Source organism: Acanthaster planci, linkage group LG14, assembly GCF_054643075.1.
Source record: "Acanthaster planci isolate LZ-2023a linkage group LG14, COTS_SCS, whole genome shotgun sequence".
In the NCBI taxonomy this organism is placed as follows: Eukaryota; Metazoa; Echinodermata; class Asteroidea; order Valvatida; family Acanthasteridae; genus Acanthaster; species Acanthaster planci.
In genome coordinates this window covers 257443-278486 of record NC_141790.1, presented here as the reverse complement: position 1 = coordinate 278486, position 21044 = coordinate 257443, and the positions used below count along the sequence as shown (strand labels likewise).

Sequence of the window (21044 nt, the reverse complement as noted above, 5' to 3'; positions counted from 1 at the left end):
GCACAAACCCTGACAGCACCAAACTCAAACAGCACCTGCCAAAACCGGCACCGTCAAGTTTTTCCCTCCCCCAGCAGTGGTAACACAAAACTGTAAACTGTTTAGAATGTTAGTTTCAGAAGAGACTTTCATTGTGTGGGATGTTGTCTTAATTTCAGACGGTACACCTTGGGCTATTTTTGCTGCGTCTTTAGTGCTGGATAACATTTCTGGTTTTCCTGCCATGGGGTGGATTTTGATCTTATTTGGCTAAATGCTCTCAGCCTGTTATTCTCAGTTGTTTTGCTGCATCTTAAATAAGAAAAAAAATTGTAAGCAAATTCAAATGTCACAGCTTGTCCAGTGGATTATTTTTTTCAGCATTTATACCAGGAAAATCCAAAGGGAAATGTACATGCAATGAAAGAAGAACTGCCAATTGTTTGATTTGTGAATTTAAAGGTGTTTTCAAAATTAAACTTGGACTGGGACCATTCCCATCTGGGTTCAATCAAAGGAGAATACAAAGGGATGGCTCCGCCAACCCCTAAACACAGGGACAAGGACTGGAAAAGCCCATGAAATAAAAAACTGGTCATTTGCTTGAGTGTTTATGTCTCAGCTTGAAGTCTTGATTCGTGATGTACGCCCTAGCCACAGCAAGCTACCTCAAGACTGAAAGCAAGCTTGCAAAACATATGTAAGCACATGTACATTGTAGGCTGAGAGGCCAAATACACAGTACACCCACAGAAAAATTACAGAATAACCACAAATCTCTTTTCTGCACGTTATCCATCAAACCACAATTATACTGCAATTTAGCTGTGAAAAATACACCAAGACACAAATAATCTCGTAAAAATACCCTTTCCGAATATCACACAATAATTCAAAACAGATTTGTCTGAGAGTCTACATAGCAATTGACATATTACTGGTAAGCTTACACCTTCCGACAAACCTCCCTGCATTGCATGGGGATTTGTGAAAGATCAGCTTTGATATTTATGTCACAACCAATCTACTTGGATAACAGCTTGTAAGTATCAGAAGCTTGGGGAGTGCACCCAGGAAGTCTTTAGTGCCTTGTTACCCAGCACACCAGTGGACAAAATTCAATTACCCAGCACTTACTTTTTGGGGGGGGGGGGATAAAAATGTAAGCATTTCTGCAGATGCATAAGGTGAAGGCATGCTAACACAATATTCAGATCTGTTCAATCAACTACCTGGGCATTAAATTATGAATGCTTGGTGTCAAACTGCCTGATGGTATAGGCCATGTCATAACTTAAGCACTTACGACTGTCCAAGACACCTGCTTAACACTTTGCATTTCCCACTCCTGGGCAGTTACTGAAATTCTCTGGTAGGTAAAGAAAGAGGCTCTCAAATTGACTCAAAAATTATTATTTTTTTTTTACGAACACAAAAAGCAAAGCTGAAAGTGGAGGAGCACAAAAATCTGAACTGTTCGTTTGGGGGGGCTGACAGGACGTGTTCCAATGAAACCAAGGTCAATCTGTGAATTGAAAGAAAAATTCTAAATCTTTAAACCAAAGTCAACGGCATCTGCCTCCCTGCATTCATTGTTCTAATTTTTTTCCTCTTCCCCTTCCTGATATAAAAGTTTCAGGTCGCCAAAATTCAGCCGGCTATAAAGTCATGCTGGAGGAGGCCCAATGTCGCCATGCAAAACTGCTGTAGACCCATGGTTTAAATTCCATTGTCAAAAAGCATACAATTACAAATTCATCACAGCTTCACAAAGGGTGGGTTAAATTGGATGGATCTGGGATCCTTTGTCAACTTCTTTTGAGCAGTCTGCCTTATCCCGCCAATTTACAGCAAGGCGAGAGTTCTTTTGGTAAGGACGGCAAACACGTCTGTCTGAGCTTGGGTTCCACTCCATCAGTCCGCCGTGCCACATCCAAATACAGTGATTTGATAGCAGTGCTATCAAGTTGAACTGATGGCCTTTCTTCAAAAGAAAAAAACCTCCAAATCTAAAAAGGTGGTACACACCAGCCCTTTTAAAGAATTATGAATAGAAACTGAAACCCTGTTATTGGTAAGTTTATTTTGCACCTTCAGACACACACACACAAAAACTTTTGGTCTACGACTTGCTGTCCAGTTTTTCAATTCAGTTTTGAATGACCATGCCAAAAACCTTTACTAGGATACAAGGGAAAGTCAGGAGAAAGTGAACCACTCCCTTTTCTCTTATCAATATGGTGGTATTTGGATTCACAAAAAAGAGGGAAATTCTGTATTATAAATAGACTACACGTACATAATTGTTCCACATCTCAATAATTGCCACCGACTTCATCAACCAGCAGTTTAGCAGTTTCTACATGTCCACGGATGTTTCTTTTACGAGTACATCAGTCCCAAAATTCACATGCTGCCTTTTTAAGTATACACATGTACATGTACTTCTGCATTGTTTGTCTTGAGACAGACTAATTGTGAATTCAGGAATGGAAGCACCTAGTATGTTTACTAGCATTTGCAGTGAAACTCACGTCAAGGGGAGCTTGTCTTGACTGAGCATGCAGTTTTCACATCCAGTGAATAATAAATTTTGTTCTAACTACGGGCTTTTAACATTCCACAAGAGTGAATAACCTTCTGCTGCCACAGTCAAAAATCTAAGGAGGTGCATGCTGATGTGTTATCTATTACTTTTCTTTGTGGTTGGGAAGTCCCTGTAGACTTTCCCTTGTCACTGTTCACTCTCTGTTCAAACTTTTTTTCTGCAAGCAAAGGGACCAGTCTGTGTTTGATAAGGAAGACAGAATAAAAAAGGGTTGGGTTGGTTGTCAAATGCTGGAGGCTGTGTGTATTCCAGCACCATGACTCTGCAGGGTAGCTGGACAGGGGTTTTGTTGTGCCCCCTTCAGGCACTGGTCCCCTCCTGCTCCCCAATTAAACATACATCAATGCACTGTGCAAGGAATTGTGCAGACCTGATGAAAAATTAGCCCTAATATTGCACCTAACAGCTACTTCAGTTCCCCAGATTCCTTTACAGTTTTCCCAGAGCCACAGAGGAAGAGGGGCCAAAAAAAAAAAAAAAAGATTGATGGGGGTGTCCTTGGGTCCACAATGCTGGTCTACCCAGCGGCCATGGCTGGTTAATCTGATGCACAACCAGCAAATGAATGCAGCAAGCTGCCCAGTTACCTGAAAAGCCGTCCCCAACACCGACCAGGAGCACAGTCCTCACACAGGACCTTCTCTCTCACATCAACAGTGTTTGGGATTAGCAATCCTAGGCCCCAAGCTACGGCACAGAGTTGGGCAGTGAACCCCGCGCTTGCCATTCACCGGCTCTTCTTCTGGCCAGCACTGATTGTCAGGCCGACAATAGGGACGCACTGGTACAAGCCAGGTTTGATGAGTTGTGTTGACCCATGGCGTAGCGCGCAGAAGAAAAAAAGTCGGCGGGCGGGTTTATCTTTAATGGGTTCTCTTTTCTGTCTTGTCCTTTTAACGGGAAACCTGCACATTCCAGCCATTGAGTGCCCAGGGGGCCCTGCGTGCATGCATGACAATAGCGGAAACGGTTGTTTAACTTCTTAGCGGGAACTGGCCTCACAATTGTGGGATCTTCTACAGTTAATTAGAAGCTGGTTATATCTATTAAAGAGACTTGTTAAGTGATCAGCCCGCTCACTAAATGAACCGTGGGCATTTAGAAATACTTACTTCTCATTAAAGTTGGCTCGAAGGTGCAGGATCATGCACCAAGCCTATACACATATGCTCCAACCATTGTACAACAGCTTGGGGTGACTTACCGCTAAATTATAAAATTTACTTAGAAATGTCCAAACAGTTAATACCCTTAAGTGTTAAGATGGTAGTTCTAAAAGTAGCGGATGCCATCTATGGTACATGTCGTATGGCTCTGTATCCTTAATTAAATTGAATACCAGACGGATAGACAATAGTCCCTGAACACATTTGAAGGGGTCACAAAAGCCTTTCTGCAAGGGAAAGAATGTATGAAAGCAAAAGCTTAGCTTTTTGTCCCTAGCAGAGAGACTATTTTAAGAGCACCACGTGTGTCATCAGACAATGTTCTTCCACAATGTTTGCGTCAATTATTCCCGTGTGCAGAGTACCGGTACATGTACATTATGCCTAATGATAATGTACACATGAAGTTGCACTCTTTACAGCAAAGTGCAGTCTGACCTCTACATAGTACATGTACATACATATACCTTACCAATGAGAGGATTACCTATCAGTATCTCACAATCAAGGGATCTGGCTTGCGTGCTAATTCTTGTAGATTTGCTCTAGTATTGAGGGAAAAATTTCTGTGGCTTTTTCTGACCCATCAATGACAAATTTCATATTCATAATTTTGCCGCAAGAGGAATATAATAGGTCCTTTCAAAAACTGGGAGGCCCAACCAATCAAGTTGTTTGGATTGCTCTAACCGCCAAGCTCCTGAGCTTCCGGGCATTTGGTAATCCTCACCAAAAAAAAAATGCCTTTTAATCTTCAAAAACTGACCTTTGTATGTGGGAATTTCTGGAATGGCGGAGAAAAATAAGGTAAGAAAGCGTGCCACATGCAACAAACAATTCACATAGGGTGAGAAAAAAAGATTTCAGCTGTGTACCAACAGCCTATGGGTAGGCTACATGTACAGTTACCTGTTATCTCAGTACTTTAAAAAGAAAGTTTTTCTTAAACATGCAACCCTGTTTTTTTCTGTGACAAAGCTAAATTAAAAAAATAACATATAGTTACCAGTGGATTATACCATTTTTAAACTACACAGATACACTACAGAGATGTACTACATGTAGAAGTCCATGCAACCAAATTGTTGTTCAATTAGGATTTTACATACACCCTAGGTGGTGTCATATTGAAGTCGGAAGATTTGGGACTGTCAGTACAATGTACACACTGATTGCTAATGTTAGGAGTAGACATATTTTAGACTCTGGTAGTGCTACAGTGAGTAATATGATTGTGTAAAGAGGAGCCTGAATATTTTGAGTGAAACCACACTGGCAACAGCTGCCTATGCTGGGTAGCTAGGTGTGGTGTAATATGCCAACCAGCCCAGTAACTAATACAATCTCCATTTCAAAATGCTTTTCTCAAGTGAACAATTTGTAGCCTACACCCAGTGCTAGTGCAGCCGAGCTGACGGCCGCTGCTGCTGCCAACTGGCATTCCTCACAATTTGCCTGGTCACATTTCAGGGAGCCACTCAAGCAAAAGATATTAACATACACCTGAAAATGACCTCTGCCAGACTGGGCCACAAAGGACTATTGTCCAGAAGTGTAAAGGGGAATGCGCACAGGGAAATGCCAAAGCTTATTGACTTAGGGATTTGAAATCAATGCCCTTGTCAATAGCATTACTGCTTGTTGGAATTCACTGAATGACTGCAAATTTCATTTGTGGCATGTTACAGCCTTTTTTTCACCGACTGTACAGATATTATGCAATTGGAATCAAATGGCTAGCAATGATAAGTAATGGTAAGCTAAAAAAAAAAATTAGTGACTTTGAGTGATGAGAGTTTTGAAATAATTTTCTGTAAATAACATGGTACACAATTAAAGGCCCAATTGCGCATAAAGCTCACAAAGCACTTTTTACATTGGCATCAGCGGTTTCTTCAACACTTGATCGGTATTCATGTACTTGTATGCTACACTGAACACATGAATTATATGCTAAGTCTGTCTAAGTGCTTATCAAACATTTTGAATGCAAACAATCAACTGTGGGTTGACAAAAGCTTTCCCTCAGTAGCAGAATGTCTTGGTTATTTGAACAGTCAGCCACATCCATTATCCATGCCTGGGTGCTTGGTGCGTGGGCCAGACATTGTCATACAGTGAGACTTTGACAAGAGAACTAAATTGTCCAGCAAACACTGAAACTTTCATCCCTTCAAAATTGTCTTCACTGCCTGGAGACAAAAGAAGTTGACATCCTGGGAAATTGGTCAACCCCCCCCCCCAAAAAAGTTCCACCTGTCACCAGGCTGTATTCTCATCGTCCAGCCCATCCAAGCACTCAGGCTTGACCCTGGCTGCAATTGTGAAGTAATTTATGACCAACAGTTGGTCACCTCAACCAGCATTTTGATGGGGTCAGCACTGCCATAATACTGCCATTCCATTTCCAACTTTCTCCAGCTTCTGTGGTGTGTTATTGTCCCTGGTGATAATGCCAAAAACCTGTTGTTGTCAGGCTGGACCACTGTGTACAGAATCATAAATAATATTCCCTCTGAAAAGGAACAGGGACAGAAACCAGTTTTGGGGGTGAGCTTAAAATTCTTGAATATCAAAGAAAAGGAGAACTAGGTCACTGACTATTTACACAGTAATCAACCTGATCACCACTGAGTGATTAACTGTAAACCACACTGCATGTACATAAGACTTAAGTCACACAGCATCTGGGCGATTTAACTGGGTCACCAAATGTGACCGGGTCTCGAAGAAATTCATCATTTCATCCAGTGCCTGTAGTAAAAAGAAAGCCACTGTCAGCACACCAATAATAAGAACCCACTCACAAATTAGGCTTGGCCACAAACAGCCCCACAGGTTACTTCTTATGGTCATTTGGGGAAAAGCTTACACTAGCAACTGCCTAGTTAAATTTAAGGACCAACATAATTTTTTTTTAGCTCACATAGAAATGCTAGAACTTTCTTTCCAGGGTGGGGGGGGACCTTCATCACTCTTAGGAATGAAAGCTACCGGTACCCAACCAGAAAACAAAATGGGAGAGGGGTGTGTGGGCTGGAGTGGATGTGGGATCCACTTTACATGGTATGTATTTATTCCTTTCCTCATAGCAACAGCATTGGATGTAATCTGTTACAATATTTTCTAGAGTTGTCTTTGAATCAGAACCACCTGGCCCTCAGTCTGCTCAACAAGCAGGTTAACTTGTTTTCAGTGGGGAGATTAAATTCTCATCCCACTCTGTCCAACCATGGGTCCAACTCCAACACAAAATGAGACACCCACTCTGAAATATGCATAGTAATAAGAGAACGCACTGCAGGCAGGAGCCCAGAAGTGTTTGAAGCAGTTTGTTTTGAGGTTTGGGTAATTTATTCAGTGGATTGTTAACCAGATTTGCTGGATTCTGAGCAAACATTCATGTTGACTCTAAGTAAAGAGAGATGGAATTTGCTAACAGCTCAGTCTGTCTAAGACTCTGCAATCATTTGATCATCCTGGAGCAAATATGTACATGTACACCTACATGTATTTGTACCAGTAGCTATATGTAGAGTAATCAATGTCAATGGTCAATGTATATTTAGCATCACTTTTCAGATCAGGTGTACTGAGAATCCAACATTAGAGGGATATCTTACTGTACCAACAACCAAGCAAGTAACAATGAGCACAAAGCAGTATTTCAAATCTTGCACCATCTGGTTTAGCTTACTTTTAGGGGGTAGCAGTAGGCCTGTACCTGTACCAGTATGTTTCAATTCAGCTTTCAGGAAGACTATCCTTTTAAGGTCATAAATTTTAAAATATGACCATCGTGGAAAGAAAACGCGGGATTCTCAGAAAAAAGTGATACAGGTTGGCCTATCATCCTGGCTGATTAAGATGGCACTGGGCACAGCCTGTTGAGTAATGTGCAGAAAACTGAATAGAGGTGATTTCTTTTCGACCTTTCAAATTTAATAAAGTTGTAATCTCTGAAACAGAGTCATCAGATGAAAGTGTTGTTGAAGAAAACAAGTGGCATTTGTCAATTTTAACAAATGTCACACTGATAATTGCAAACTTGGACCAGCAGTACACGTAACATACTGTTTACATAATAGAAGTACAAAAACAATGAGATTGCCATGAGAGTTGCTGGCTACATGAACAGATGTACCTGCTATCCAAATTAAAGAGATCAAAATAATGTCCTTCTTTGTCGGAACACAATACAGGCCTGAAGTCCAGAGAAAGCCTGGTTAAAAAACTGGACAATGAAAAGCAGGGTAAGAGACTGGTGCAACTACGGAAGGTGCCAGTGAATTTGGGGGTCGTTCCTCCGCTTGCCATGAAACTCAATCCCTTTCAGGTCATTGTGTGAGACAGATTTTCCAGATTTTCGTTGCAACCACTGCTTTCATCCTCACCACCATTGCTTTCATGGGAAGCAGGATTGCAAGCAAAGTACATACAGAGCTGAATAGAGCAACTGGCCACAGTACTCAGTGTTACCCTGTGCAAGTGTAGCTCTGCAGGTGCCAGAGCTGTAAAACACAATGGAGGAGAGACAGAGTAAAATAAGAAATGTAGCTGAGTGGTGAAATCAAGGCCTGGTACCCAAATAGGGAATGTTTACATCCAAGCCTGGTTTTTATTCACCCCCAAGTAGATCAAACTCCTTTTCTGCCGTACACTGAACAAGAAATTCATCAGAGAATAGCCAAGGGTTCCCCCTTTGAATTCTCAGTGGGCTTCATGCAGGTCTTATGTTGTTTGAAACACAACTTTGAGCAGCAATGGATGAAGCACTGGTACAAGTGCCAGTACACACTGCCATTCAGACAAGTCCAGTCTGCACAGGCCAGCATGCAATGTGTGTGGGTATTTCCAGGGGATTAGTGGATTTGGTTGGAAGTAAACAGCTTCCCCCACCACCCTGTAGCCCTACATAAACTGTGGGCCAAAACACAGCTGTGTCTAAACCCAGAAGATCACAACTGTGCACAGTGCACAGGTACCGGTAAGGTATGACATGCTGGTATGCCTATACACTGCCGTGTGCATAGAAACATGTACCTGCGCAGGCAGCACAGCCAAGTGGGGTTTACAACTGACTAGAGATTGCAACCAACACCATTAAAATAAAACTTATCAAGCGGTGTGTAGCAGACATGTATGACTACCGGGTACATGTACCGGTATGCTCCCATGGCACAAGTCAAATTGGAAGCTAACAAAGCATCTGAAGTTTGTTTTTCACAAGTTAAAGTTCATCAAAACAGTTCACATTACAGTAAGTGTAACTCCGCAATTTACTTTTTGTTGTGTGCAAACAATTCAATTTGAGGGGCACCGGTAGTTGAAAAAGCATAATGGAAGTTACATGTAGTATTTAGCTCATTCCTTTCAAAGAATTCCCAAAGGGCAGTATGTCAAAACTGTAAACGTGACACATTTTGGAGCAATTCTTATTATTGTGAAAAAGAATAATACACTCAACAACGTTTTCCTCTGGTCTTGCATGAGCAATTTGTCCCATGATTTCATAAACCACCGCCAGGATCACATTCACAGTTCAACCAAAAGATCTTCCATTCAGGAGAGAGTCCCTTCACAAATGCAGAGTGGTACTGTGTAAAAGGTGCGACTACTGGCAGTTGTCACAATGTTCCACACCCTCTGCGTTTTTTAAATGAAAACTTTTTTCACCCAATACTGTTACAACAGAGGAAAATATTTTAAAATGTCTGTACGGTATTTGTACCACATGACATACATGTACATATGTACATGTATGTATTGGGATTTTTTTCTGTGATATAAAGGTATTCATGAAACCCCCTTCTTCATGAGCAAGTAAAAAAAGCTACCGGTACATAAACATGAAGTACTGGTGCATGTTATGCTCTTTAAATTCTGTCCAAACCACTTTATTCACTCCCCCCAACAGTGCTCATTAAAGGACCTAAGGAAATAGAAATATTTTTATAATTTTTAACTTAAACCCTTGAAACTGCATCTTTGGGCTTTAATTAACCTTATTTTAAAGTTTTGTTTTGCAATTTTAACCTATATTTTGATGCTTTTCTTTGTTTTATGCTAATGCATATTTGCATATTCATCAGCAGAACTATGATGTCATCCAAGGCAATGATGCATCTAATGCACTGATTTGTGCACAGGAAATTTCTAGATTTTTGTAACCACTGGTATGGCAGATTTCATTTTCTTTGGCAATTTATTGCTCTGTAAGTATATGGCAATAATTCAGCAAAAATCCTTTTCAAAGAAATGTTCTTAGATAGCAAAATTTAGGGTTCACAATTTGAATATGAAAACAATGCAACCTGAACCATGTCTTCCTGGATTTACATCAAAGCAAAAGCACCCTTACTTGTCCAGAAATGCTTTGTCAATTTTTAGTGTTTAAAAAAGTGCACTGATCAGTTCAAAAACTTTAAAAAGATGTCAAACAGTCTTCACACATGGAAGAAAAGTACAGAGATACACAAAAAGTGATTCTAAGAAAAACTCATTTCCTGGATCCTTTAAGTTAACAAGTAGTTACATTTCCAATAATAGTACACAGTTAAATTAAAATTCCAGCACCCAGCATCACTGCCAACTTCTTCCTCATCTTTATTTTACCCCTGGTAGATGTGTGTAAAAGGGCTTTTATGGCAGACTGATACAAAAACATCAGTTTATCAATATTAAGTACTGTACATGAGAAGCCTTTTTGGATGACTTCTAAACCTCCACTATCCCTTAATGTTTGATAATGCCCATCTCAATGATTAATGACCCAATCATTCTGTGCTCAAAGCACAAAACTGAAATTTGCCAATCTAGTTAATGTTTAATAATAATCAAAGGCTTGCCGACAGAGCCTCGTCCGTCACTACATCCAACATATTGCAAAGCTACGATCGATCACCCTTTCCCCCTGATTGCATCTTGTCTGGGGACTGGGGTTGCCGACGACATTTGCAGCCTGATGAGTCCACAATCCTTACCATAGCCCCCCCAAGGCTTGGCCAAGTGTGCAACATTATATGCCACTCCAATGACAGCTACACGCCTGATGATTTCCAAAATAATAATTTGTTGCCGGGGCAGCCTGAACTTTTCCCGGCGCCAAAATCGTTGAAGCTGGCTGCCTGTCATGCGTGAAGCAGAAGCCTCAAGACACACCACAGCCCCGGGTTCACTTGATATTTTCAAACACAATGGGTAGAGGTAGTGTGAGTGCATGTACTTTCTCAGCTAAACCAAGGATACATGCTTCAACAAATTTACAATTTGAAGGAGATTGAAAATGGAGTTGCAGTAGAGGCTCCACAAACCTACTTCAATTTGAAACAAACACTGTACATGTACATGCTGGTTGTACTGTACATGTTCAGGTATCAATGCCTAACTTTTGTACAGCACAGCATCAGACAGGCAGTTTTGCAAATTTACACAATTTACACATTATATTATGCACATTCTGTTTATGTGCCAGTACATCTGTGCAAGTAAAGCCACTCATGCAAAGAATTCTGCAGTTTTAACCACCCAAGTTCGGTATGTTGGCATATTAATTACAGTGATCCGCAACCCTTGCAAATGTCATGGAGCTTCAGGTACAATGTGAATATGTACATGTCTATTCAACCCTACTTATGGGGGTTTTTTTGGTCAAAACAGGCGCCATTTTGACCAAGCCAGACATTCTTACAACAGGTGTCCACAAATGAAAAATAAAAGCCCCCCAACAAGCCAAATTACACATCCAGCTAGCAAAAGCAAATAAACTTCATAAATCTGTCAAGCTGGTGCCACGCTCACCGAAAGTGGTTTATGCCAAAAGTGTGCATGCCCGCCACCATTCACACACAGCCAGTCATGGCCCCTTGCCTAAACACCAGTGTAGATTACACCTAAGCACAAAGCAGTAACTGAGGCTTTATGCAGCATCCCTAACAACCACTTCACATTATGGTCAATTTTCTCCAAATATCTCTGTCATCGCATGTCGCCATGTGAAAGTGGCATTGGTGTACTTGTTGGTTGTTTATTCAAACCTTGTCTTCTTTGGACCCAAGAAATACATGTATGAAGAAATTAATGAGGTACAGTTGATTTGAATAACTTTAAACATTTTTGTCAATCCCCTAGTGATTGGAGTGTTCCCTGAAATACATGTACACTGTACATGTATGTGCATATACAGTGTGTACATATACTGTATTTAAGCTCTAAGATTGAGTGTTATGCCACAAAAAACCAAAGGTCAGTGCCAACCCCAGGGTTTAATTGTGAGAAAATACTTTGCAACTTACACGGGTGCACTCTTTTTTGTCACACAAGTGCTAAAATAATCTGTATCTTTTCCATCACAAAAGATCTGATTCTTCTTTTTCTTTCAAGTTCCATAAAAACCACTTACAATAATCCATTGTTTTGATTTGTTCCAGCCAAGCACAAAATCTGCACGGTTGGGGAGGGGGGATGGTGCTTTTGTATTAATTGAGGAATCTACTGGGCTTAGCTCAGTCCCTTTTGTGTGGTGGCCTGAAAAGATATCCCCCCAGCAGGACAGGAGCTGTGATTCTTGTAACCTGCAAACACTGCCGCTATTGTTCCCTGAAAAAGTGTGTTCAGGAACAAACTGTTGGCTTTGAGGATTGCGGCTTTAATGCCTTCTTTTACAGGGACTAAGAGCTCTCCCGGGCCTGATTTGTGACAGTTTAGCAGTGGAGAACCCCTGGTAGAAGATTTAAGCGTTGAGTAGCTTTACCTAAACCGTTTGGGAGGCTTTGTGAACAGCTCCTTTAAATCTTCAATATAAGCACATCACTTTTCTCATTTGTTTTCTCATGCACAGTGTGATATATTCCTTGGAATAGTTTTCAACTCAGAGAGATGTAAGTTTTACACATCTGAATGCCTTAGTTTCTAGTTCCATTATCGAAAACAGTTTCAGATCTTTTAGTTCAGTTTGAGTTCTGAACAAACTGTTTCCAATAAGGGTACACGCAGGCCTTTTGTTTTCACCAACTTGTATGCTTTTTGTATTGCTTCTGGGAACGTGATACACAAATATGAGGATACTAAATGTCTCACATCAATCAACAAAAATAAAAATCCGATTAAATTAGATACTGTTGTTTAAACCATTGAGCAAGGAACCACCAGCCTTTTTCATTTATGTAAAAAGCACATTGTTGAAATCAACATCAGCTGCTATGCATCAAATAATCCGTAGGAAAATTGCAAAAATCTTCAACCCTATAAAGTATACATGTACAACAATACACATGTACCATGCATGGTAATGACAATACCATGCATGTGCTGAATACCGAGTCAGGTGTTACTTTTCAATTACAAGCCCAGTTTTTCTCTGCTCATTCAGCTGTCCATAAACCTGTTAACAGTTACCCAACAGATCACAGAGTTTCCCAATGTGTGTCAAACTAATCAACAATTATCAGCCTCATTACAAGGGGTGAAATGACCATTGAAACTCCTGCAAAGAGCACAGAAACCCCTCTGGTGCTAATAAACACTTCCACACTGTCATTATCATCAGCTTGCTCAACTCTGTGGAACTGCCAGGCATGTGTTTTGTGTACAGCAACTCTGAACCCTACTCAGTTTGGTTTAATCATGGAGGCAGGAGGGGAATAAGCAGGTGTAGGTAAACATGGATAATGACTTAAGCCTGCCTAAGCAGTGTGTAAATACCCTGGAATGCAATTGGCTTAAAGGAATTAAGGAGATTAAATGCTTCTGATAAGGGAACTCAGACCTGTTGACTGACACCCAATCTCAACCCACAAAAGATTAATAATGACTTAAGAAATCATATGTGGTCAATTCACATGTATTTGCTCTGACTGAGAAGTAGAGCTAGCCTGCTCTTTGTCAGAAATAAGGTGAGATTTGGAGGGGTTGACAAGTTGATCTTTTGAGAGGCTGATACAAGTGAATTATATCCCTTCTGGTTGAGACAAGCCTTACTCCTATGGGCAACAGTTTAAATTCTACATGTACATGCATTAAGCGCATGAGTGGGTAACTGAAAAAGGTCTTCAGAGAATTCAGGATATTATTCAAGCTCACGTAATAATGTCATGATTTAATCTACAAAATGACTGTTGTTTTCTATGAACGTTAGAATTCAATACACGTACATGAGCATGTATTGAAATCTTGCATATGCTTTATGGCATGTACTTCATTTAGTAATACACCTGCATAAATTGTTGACAACAAATGTACATGTACCAAATTGTCTCAATGTGCTAAGTGACAATGTTTTTAACTTTTAATTTTGGAAGTCTACAATTAGAGCATACATGGATCTTACTTTTAGCATTGCACAAAACTTTCCAATATTTACATACATCTACTCAGAAGTACAAGTGGTAGCTCACTTTTGTGCTCTTTCAGTGAATAGGTTGCAACAAGTTTCAGTGTGGGCAGCCGTGGTGTTTGGGGGGCAATTACCCAATTCACCATCCCCCCCACCACCTTCCCTGCATGTGTCTATTGTGCCAGCTCCAAGTATCTCCAAAACAGGCAGTGAGGTATCAGATACCACAAGGGGTGACTCAGGGAAGCACAAAAGAAAGGAAATTAAAGCAGGGGAGGATTCGCCCAATCCATACCCAATCTATAACAAGGTTAAATGGGAACATTATGGGGTATTGATTAACAGGCATGTTCATGTACATATGCACAATGGGATCAATTCCACTTTAAATTGGATGGGGGTTTCTGTGGGAATTTGAAAAATAGGAACTCCTGTGCTGTTTAAAGCCAAGAAGTTTTTTATGAACATTACTAGCAAGTTTTCTATCCACAATAATGTACAACATTATGCACAACACAACATTTGATCAGATGGTATGGCATCGCAATCACTTCAGTTCACCATGTCCACAGTGTATATACAGATAATCTACATGTGTACATGTAATTATGTTGTCTGCAGACTGGAACTAGACCTTATCGAAGTCAGTAATGTGGAGCAGGGCAAGATTGCTTTGAAATTAGGTTCTGAGGAAAAAAGATCATGATCACGACAGTTGAAGGTACACTTCAGGCTTAAGCTTGAGATTGAACGGACAATAAGGCAGCATCCACTGATCTCTTAAAGACTTGATTGCTACTGAGAAAACACTGTAAGGGCAAGGGGGAAGACCACAATGATTATGAGCCATGGGGCTGAATTAAGAGTTGATTTTCACATGCCACTGTCTGCTGCCAGGGCCCACTCAGTCTTTGCAGATAATGCCCAGAAGCTACAGGCCCAATCTTTAGTGAAGATATTTTCTTTACACTGTTTACTGATAAGGATGGGTGACTCACTACCAAAGACTGTATTCACTCAGTGAAAGCAAAGCAACAGCTACCTCACAGCTGCTTGACAATACCAATGCTCTGGCCCTTTGTTACTTTTTATTGTGTGGGGAAGAGGCACAAAGCATGAGTAAGTTCTCAGACACTCAACCCACTGACCAAGTCTTCTCTTATTCAAAATCAGTTACACTGAATTACCAAAACAGGTGTTAAGTAGCCGCTAAATAACTCAAAGTTTGTTAATGATGAAGGAATTTATCACCTCAAGTGAGTTCATCATCAAGACTTAACATAAAATTGCTCAATAGGACTGGTTACAGGTCTGGGATCCTATTTGGAAAAAAAAGGATTTAGAAAATCATTTAAAACCCGAGTGTCAGAAAGATTGAAAGATTATCCACTTCATCTGCATTGTCCCTAGTAAAAGCGAAAAACCTACCTTTGAAATCATCTGCATGGGAGGACAGCAAGAAATCCAGGTAGTCTACACTGGTCTGTATGGCCTTCCTGAAGTCGTCCTCTGCTTGCTCCTGCAACATTTCCTCCATCCGCCGAGTGCAACAAGTCCTGTCTCGCTGACACACCTTCAGCCCTGCTCCTGTCATTGGAAAGTAAACGAATTCATGACACACATTTGCTTTGAAAATGAATAACAAGATTTTTGTCACGGCAACAAGTGTCAGATGCTCATTCTGAACTTAAGCCAACAATTTCAAAGAAACACATGTACCGGGTACACGTGCTAAAGTTCTGAAAATTGGGACACGGCAATGTAACACAAGGTATGCAGTTTGCAGTAATTTGAGAAAAAGGAAATAAAAAGGGGGAGTCTCCTGATTCTGATTTCAGAAATGTGAAATAGAAAAACTACTTCAAACTGTTTAGGCTGCTCACTGACATGCAATGACCTGAAATATAGGCCTAAAGTTTGAGACTTGATGCTCCCGTCCAAAAATGGTTGGGGGTTTCTTGTAATCTTGGTGTGCCTCCAAACTTGACAGAACTGTCACCAACTTATAGCGATCTTACCGGTACTTATATTTAAAGCAGAGAGTGAGTAAACAAGCTCTATGAATAAGGCAGATTATTGAAGTTGCATGGAGTGATTGAGTTTAAACAGATTCATTTGTGACCAAGTGTTGGGGTTATCCATGAAAACCAACTCACAATTAAGGTATGACTGGCTCGTGAACCTTCGAAATCTATGTTGGCAATCAATGACATTTTTCATTTTCTCCAGTGGCAAATTCTAGTACATAAATGGGCTTGTATCATTACAACAAGCAAAAAGGGAAGACAAGTCGGCTTGCTCCTTACGTTACACAACAAGTAAACACTAGAACATCGTCAGCAGTTGATTTTGTTATGTACAAACCATAACAATTAAGTACAGTCACACAATTTTGTCAGTACTTCAGGAAATGAATTCAAAGTCCAAACAGCAGACAAGCCCTCTCGTGAATGCCCTATTCGAGTTGGAGGGTGTTTGATTTGGGTTATCATGCGTGGGGGGCTGTTCACCTCGATACTACAAAAGAAAACTGTCACATCCACAATGCGCCAACTTTGATAAATTAATTTTTAACCCCGAGTTCACATAATTCCAGATAGACTTTGTTAACATGAGTATGGGCATTTTGATGGTTCAAGGGGGTCTCTTGATTCTAGTGCAGTATGACGAAAATGGTAGAGTGTTTGTTCCCGTGCTGGCCGGAATTTCCAGATTTAGACTGAGTAGCTCTGTTTTAACAAAGATCTCAGGAATTGTGAAATTGTAACAAGGAGAATCCCCAACGCAGATCTTTCTGATTCTAACAGATCTCACAAGCAAGCGCTATTACTTAGGTGAAGAATTCCAAATTACTTCACTCTTTTTGAGTATCAAAAAAGCTACAACTTTTTTGGGTATCTGTAAATTTCTGGGAGGGAGATTTTATTTGTGACAAATTTAACGTTTTAAAGTTATAAAGTTTGTAAGTTATACACTAAAACATGATAAAATTAAACATGACAAAAGTTACTGTCAAGTTCTACAAAAAGCAATAAATACAAAATGTTCACATCTTCCAGGAGCTGGTCCATCAGAATCCAACACTTAAAAAAAAAGAAATATTTCAAGAGAATGACATGAATGATACACATAAGCCTAGGTAGTCTCCAAATCCAAAGAACTAAATTACTGTTTGACCAGTGTTTTCTGAGTAGGCCCAACTGTAGGCCCAGGCCAAATCACGATTAGGCTTACGTGTAGGCCCTGTGTCCTTTTTGTCGTATTTTCAACAATTAGGCCTCGGCTTAAACATGTTAAACGGGCACGCCAGATGCTAACTGTGACTGAGTATCGGCTAAATTTTGCCAAAGCCCAAAACAGCGAATCAAGCAAAGAGCCTACCTGAAATCGGACTTTCCGGGGTTTCAACATCCCGGGCGAATTGAAAACTTGTGAAAATGTCCCGAACGTTTCCGCAGGTCGGCCGGTCCAATTGCGATAAAACTCCATGACTGAAGAACAACAGGAGTCCAAGCCAGCACAGTATGAACCTCTGGAAGTCCACGCTAGTCTCCATATTTCTGTAGGAGCGAGGTTTGTCCAAAAACTGAGGGGTTCGCAAATTATTAACGTTTGCAGACAACGCTGTTCAACACGATTTTTTGTAAATTGTAGGTGAAACTGTGGTGTAGGTTGAAACGTGAATGTTGATTTCACTTCAGGTTACGTATATGTACAGCCTAGCCGCTTGGTGTCACAAACCATCGAGCGTGCTTTTTTGGACCACACATGCTCTTCTTATAAAAAGCTACAGTTTTCCGGCGCAGTGATGCTGGAAAGATTAAAAAAATAACCGAACACAGCAGTATTCCAAAGGATGTCAGCGTATTCAAATTAGAAAATCCGGTACAGAGAAGCTGTCACTGATTCGGGAAAAGTTGACCGACCGGAACACCACAAAACACGGCTCTGTTTGTTCCTCCAAATAGCTATTTTGTCCACCGCATGTGCACGGCGGACGTACGTACATATGTACGTGCGTACGTAGACAGAATGCCCATTGCAACGTGCACAAACACGCTAGCAGACGATAAGCCAGGAATTTCCCATTCAGTGACGTGTAATGTGTGTGTGGGTGGCCGATCTGACGCGTGATTGGTGCGTTCCGCGCGAACGCACACGATTTCCAGACAATGCTTTCCGTGATCTTTTCAAAAGTGGGCCGAAGTGAATCCTCATTTATATTCCCAGGACATTTCGGACTAATTTATTTATCACTAAATTAACCACTTAATGAAATAATGATGTGACAAGTGGTAAAGGACAGATTTTGACTACAAAAGGACCTACTCATGTCGGCATTTTGAAGTGTTGATTGTAAACAATAAACAAGAACAAAAGACCTTGTAAAATAACATCTCGATATTTGAATAGTAGTTTTCAAATTTCATCGAGAAAATTGTATATCGATTTATCTCGTGGCGAGTCATTTGTTAATTTATTTTCACTCATTCATGATTCAGTCAGCATCATCTATAAAAACTGATCACTAGTTCCCAGTAAAAAAAATTACAGCCGATAAACAATTTCAATTACAAGCCTTGCTGCACACGCATCGCTTATCTTTACGATTGATTGAATGCATTCAAAACACACGACCCGTACGTGTCACATTCCCTGCCGAATATTTTTGTTAAATCCCTGCCCTTTCTTTTGGGAAAATTATATACGGAACATATTCCCAGTGAAATCCTACGTGACGTGTTTAAAACGAAAGGGGAATTGAGATACAAAATATTAGAACGAAGAAGGCTTTCAAAATGCCCCAAGTAACACTCAAGAAGAGAAAAGGGACGTTTTACGCCTTTGTTCAAAGTATGACGGTCGTTTTTCAGCATCGTCAGCCCATAAGGCGCCGGATTAAACACCTTTCCCGCCGCGTCTAGTGGAAGAACGCGGTGGTCGTTTTTGCTGGTTCAACAACCGCCTCGCTGAACAGAGCCCCCTCATGAAAATTGTAAAAGGATTCAGTGGCCGTTTCCCTTCCGCTGAATAGATGTGCAAACTCCTGTTTTTGTGTCGTATCATCCCACTATTGTTAGCCATTCTTTTCTGGGCACTCATTAGATCCGTTTGAGCCTCCTCACAATAATTGCTTCCTAAGTCCTCCGCAAGCCGAATTTTTATTATGTCTAAGAAAGACTTCACGACAGCTGCCTCTTTTCCTAAAAAAAGGGAATCTGTTTGCAAAAGGAACACACACGATGCGACGTGCGTAATCTTGATAGAAAAAAATCGGTGCGGCATATTACATTTTCGAAGCTAAAAGTAGGCCCTACGTGAAAGGAACAAACATAAGGCAAACTTAAGATTTATCATTTCAGTGTTCAATACGGCCGTTTCACAATAGTGCGCCCCCAAGAGTTTGGAGCGCGCTGGCCAATCACAGTGCGCAAAATTTGTCGACCCAGTGCGCGTTTGGAAAGGGTCGACAACTTTCGTGCGTTATGATTGGCCAACGTGTTGCAAACTCTTGGTGGCGCACTATTGTGAATCACCTGTATTGCCCTATCAGGCTTGTCGGTTCGACAGCAATATTTGCCGAGAGGCGCGGTGAAATGACGTCATTTTCTGAACGCGCCACTTGCAATGCATGCCAACTCAGTTGAACCGCGGAGCTGTGTCCATTCGAAAATTCTTTTCTTACTGCCAAAAATGGTTTCATATTGCACCACATTGGAAATAAGAGCAGAGAAGAAGGTCCCAACGAAAACGAGGGGCCCTTCAAAACTGTTAAAAAATAATTATACACATCATCCGATACATTATACTCATAAGGGGGCGGAGCTACAATCAATGGGGATGTACGTTTGTCCACCTCACCTGGTACGGTTTCCTTCCTTTCCTGCTTGCGCGAGTTATGTCGTACACTTAAAAGAAATCAACAACACAGATCATTCAAAATGTCACCTCCAAGAGAAAACATTCGAATACTCAACAAAACAAGAAGCTGAGATTGTCATCGCTACCTGCAAAATAGTCTGGGCTTGAAAACATCGCTCGGCAATCGCATCCCATCAGACCATGGAGGAAGCAAAACAGACGATGACTACTTCATCTGCCTGCCTCGAGGCTAAGCAACATTCTTCTTTTTTTGCGGGATACAATGGTTGGAATAGGTGATAACATCCTTGGGCCACTGCTAAACGGTCTCTTGTTCCTCCGACCGAGTGAAATCTAAACTTCGACTGTCGGTATTAAAAACACCATTGCTCTCCATCGGTGAAATCGCTTCTTCAAAAAGTCCAAGTCGAAATGGGAAGAGAAAAGATGTAATTGAACTCTTTCGTATACGATTGGCCATCCTCCCTCTACATCGGGTGAGTCACTTTTTTTTTTTAAATGGACTCGACTCGACTTCCCTTTTGGGGTTTTGAAAGTCATTTTTGTAACGACCCTTCCTCACGCTGTCACGTTTTGCTTATATATATTCCTGACTTCCGTTTGATTCACAGATTGCTTTCACTGGCAAAATAAAGTTTTAAAAATGACTGAACTACACTATAAACAAGGTCTACGAAATCAGCAAATTACCATATATCACAGAAATAAAAATTATGCTGCTGAATTAAATTGAAATATGAATTTACCACTGGGATCAAAACGGGATCAAGAGGAGAAAAAAGACATCGGGAAAGCTATATAAGTTACGCCCAGTCCAAACAGAACGAGGGAAAAAATACTCCATCATTCCCCTCAACTCTTGTCCGTTGCGACAAACAGTATTTCTTTTCCTGTAATTCACTTTGTACAGTAAGATGCAAATAACAACGGGTAAGACGGGGGGGGGGATCTTCAACAGCAGAAAGAGAAGGGACAAAAAACCGATGAAGAATCAAGAGACAGGTCTAAACACGTCTGGCAATGTTAGCCAACCGGCGCGTGGGGGGGGGGGGAGTTCTAGACATCTTTTCAAAAC

The 21044-nt window shown here is 40.8% G+C and overlaps 1 protein-coding gene across 1 annotated transcript in view; it reads right to left on the bottom strand.

Annotated features, from left to right (window-relative positions):
• LOC110977850 (glypican-5-like) overlaps positions 1-18131 on the bottom strand; it is a 47422-nt gene extending 29291 nt beyond the window's left edge. Inside the window, exons 1-2 of the mRNA XM_022232338.2 lie at positions 17468-18131; positions 15515-15673 (exon numbers count right to left, since the gene is read on the bottom strand). Of these exons, the coding sequence (XP_022088030.2) occupies positions 15515-15673; positions 17468-17642 (334 nt within the window). The 5' untranslated portion in view covers positions 17643-18131. The remainder of the gene's footprint in view (positions 1-15514; positions 15674-17467) is intronic.
• Between the last annotated feature and the right edge of the window lie 2913 nt (positions 18132-21044).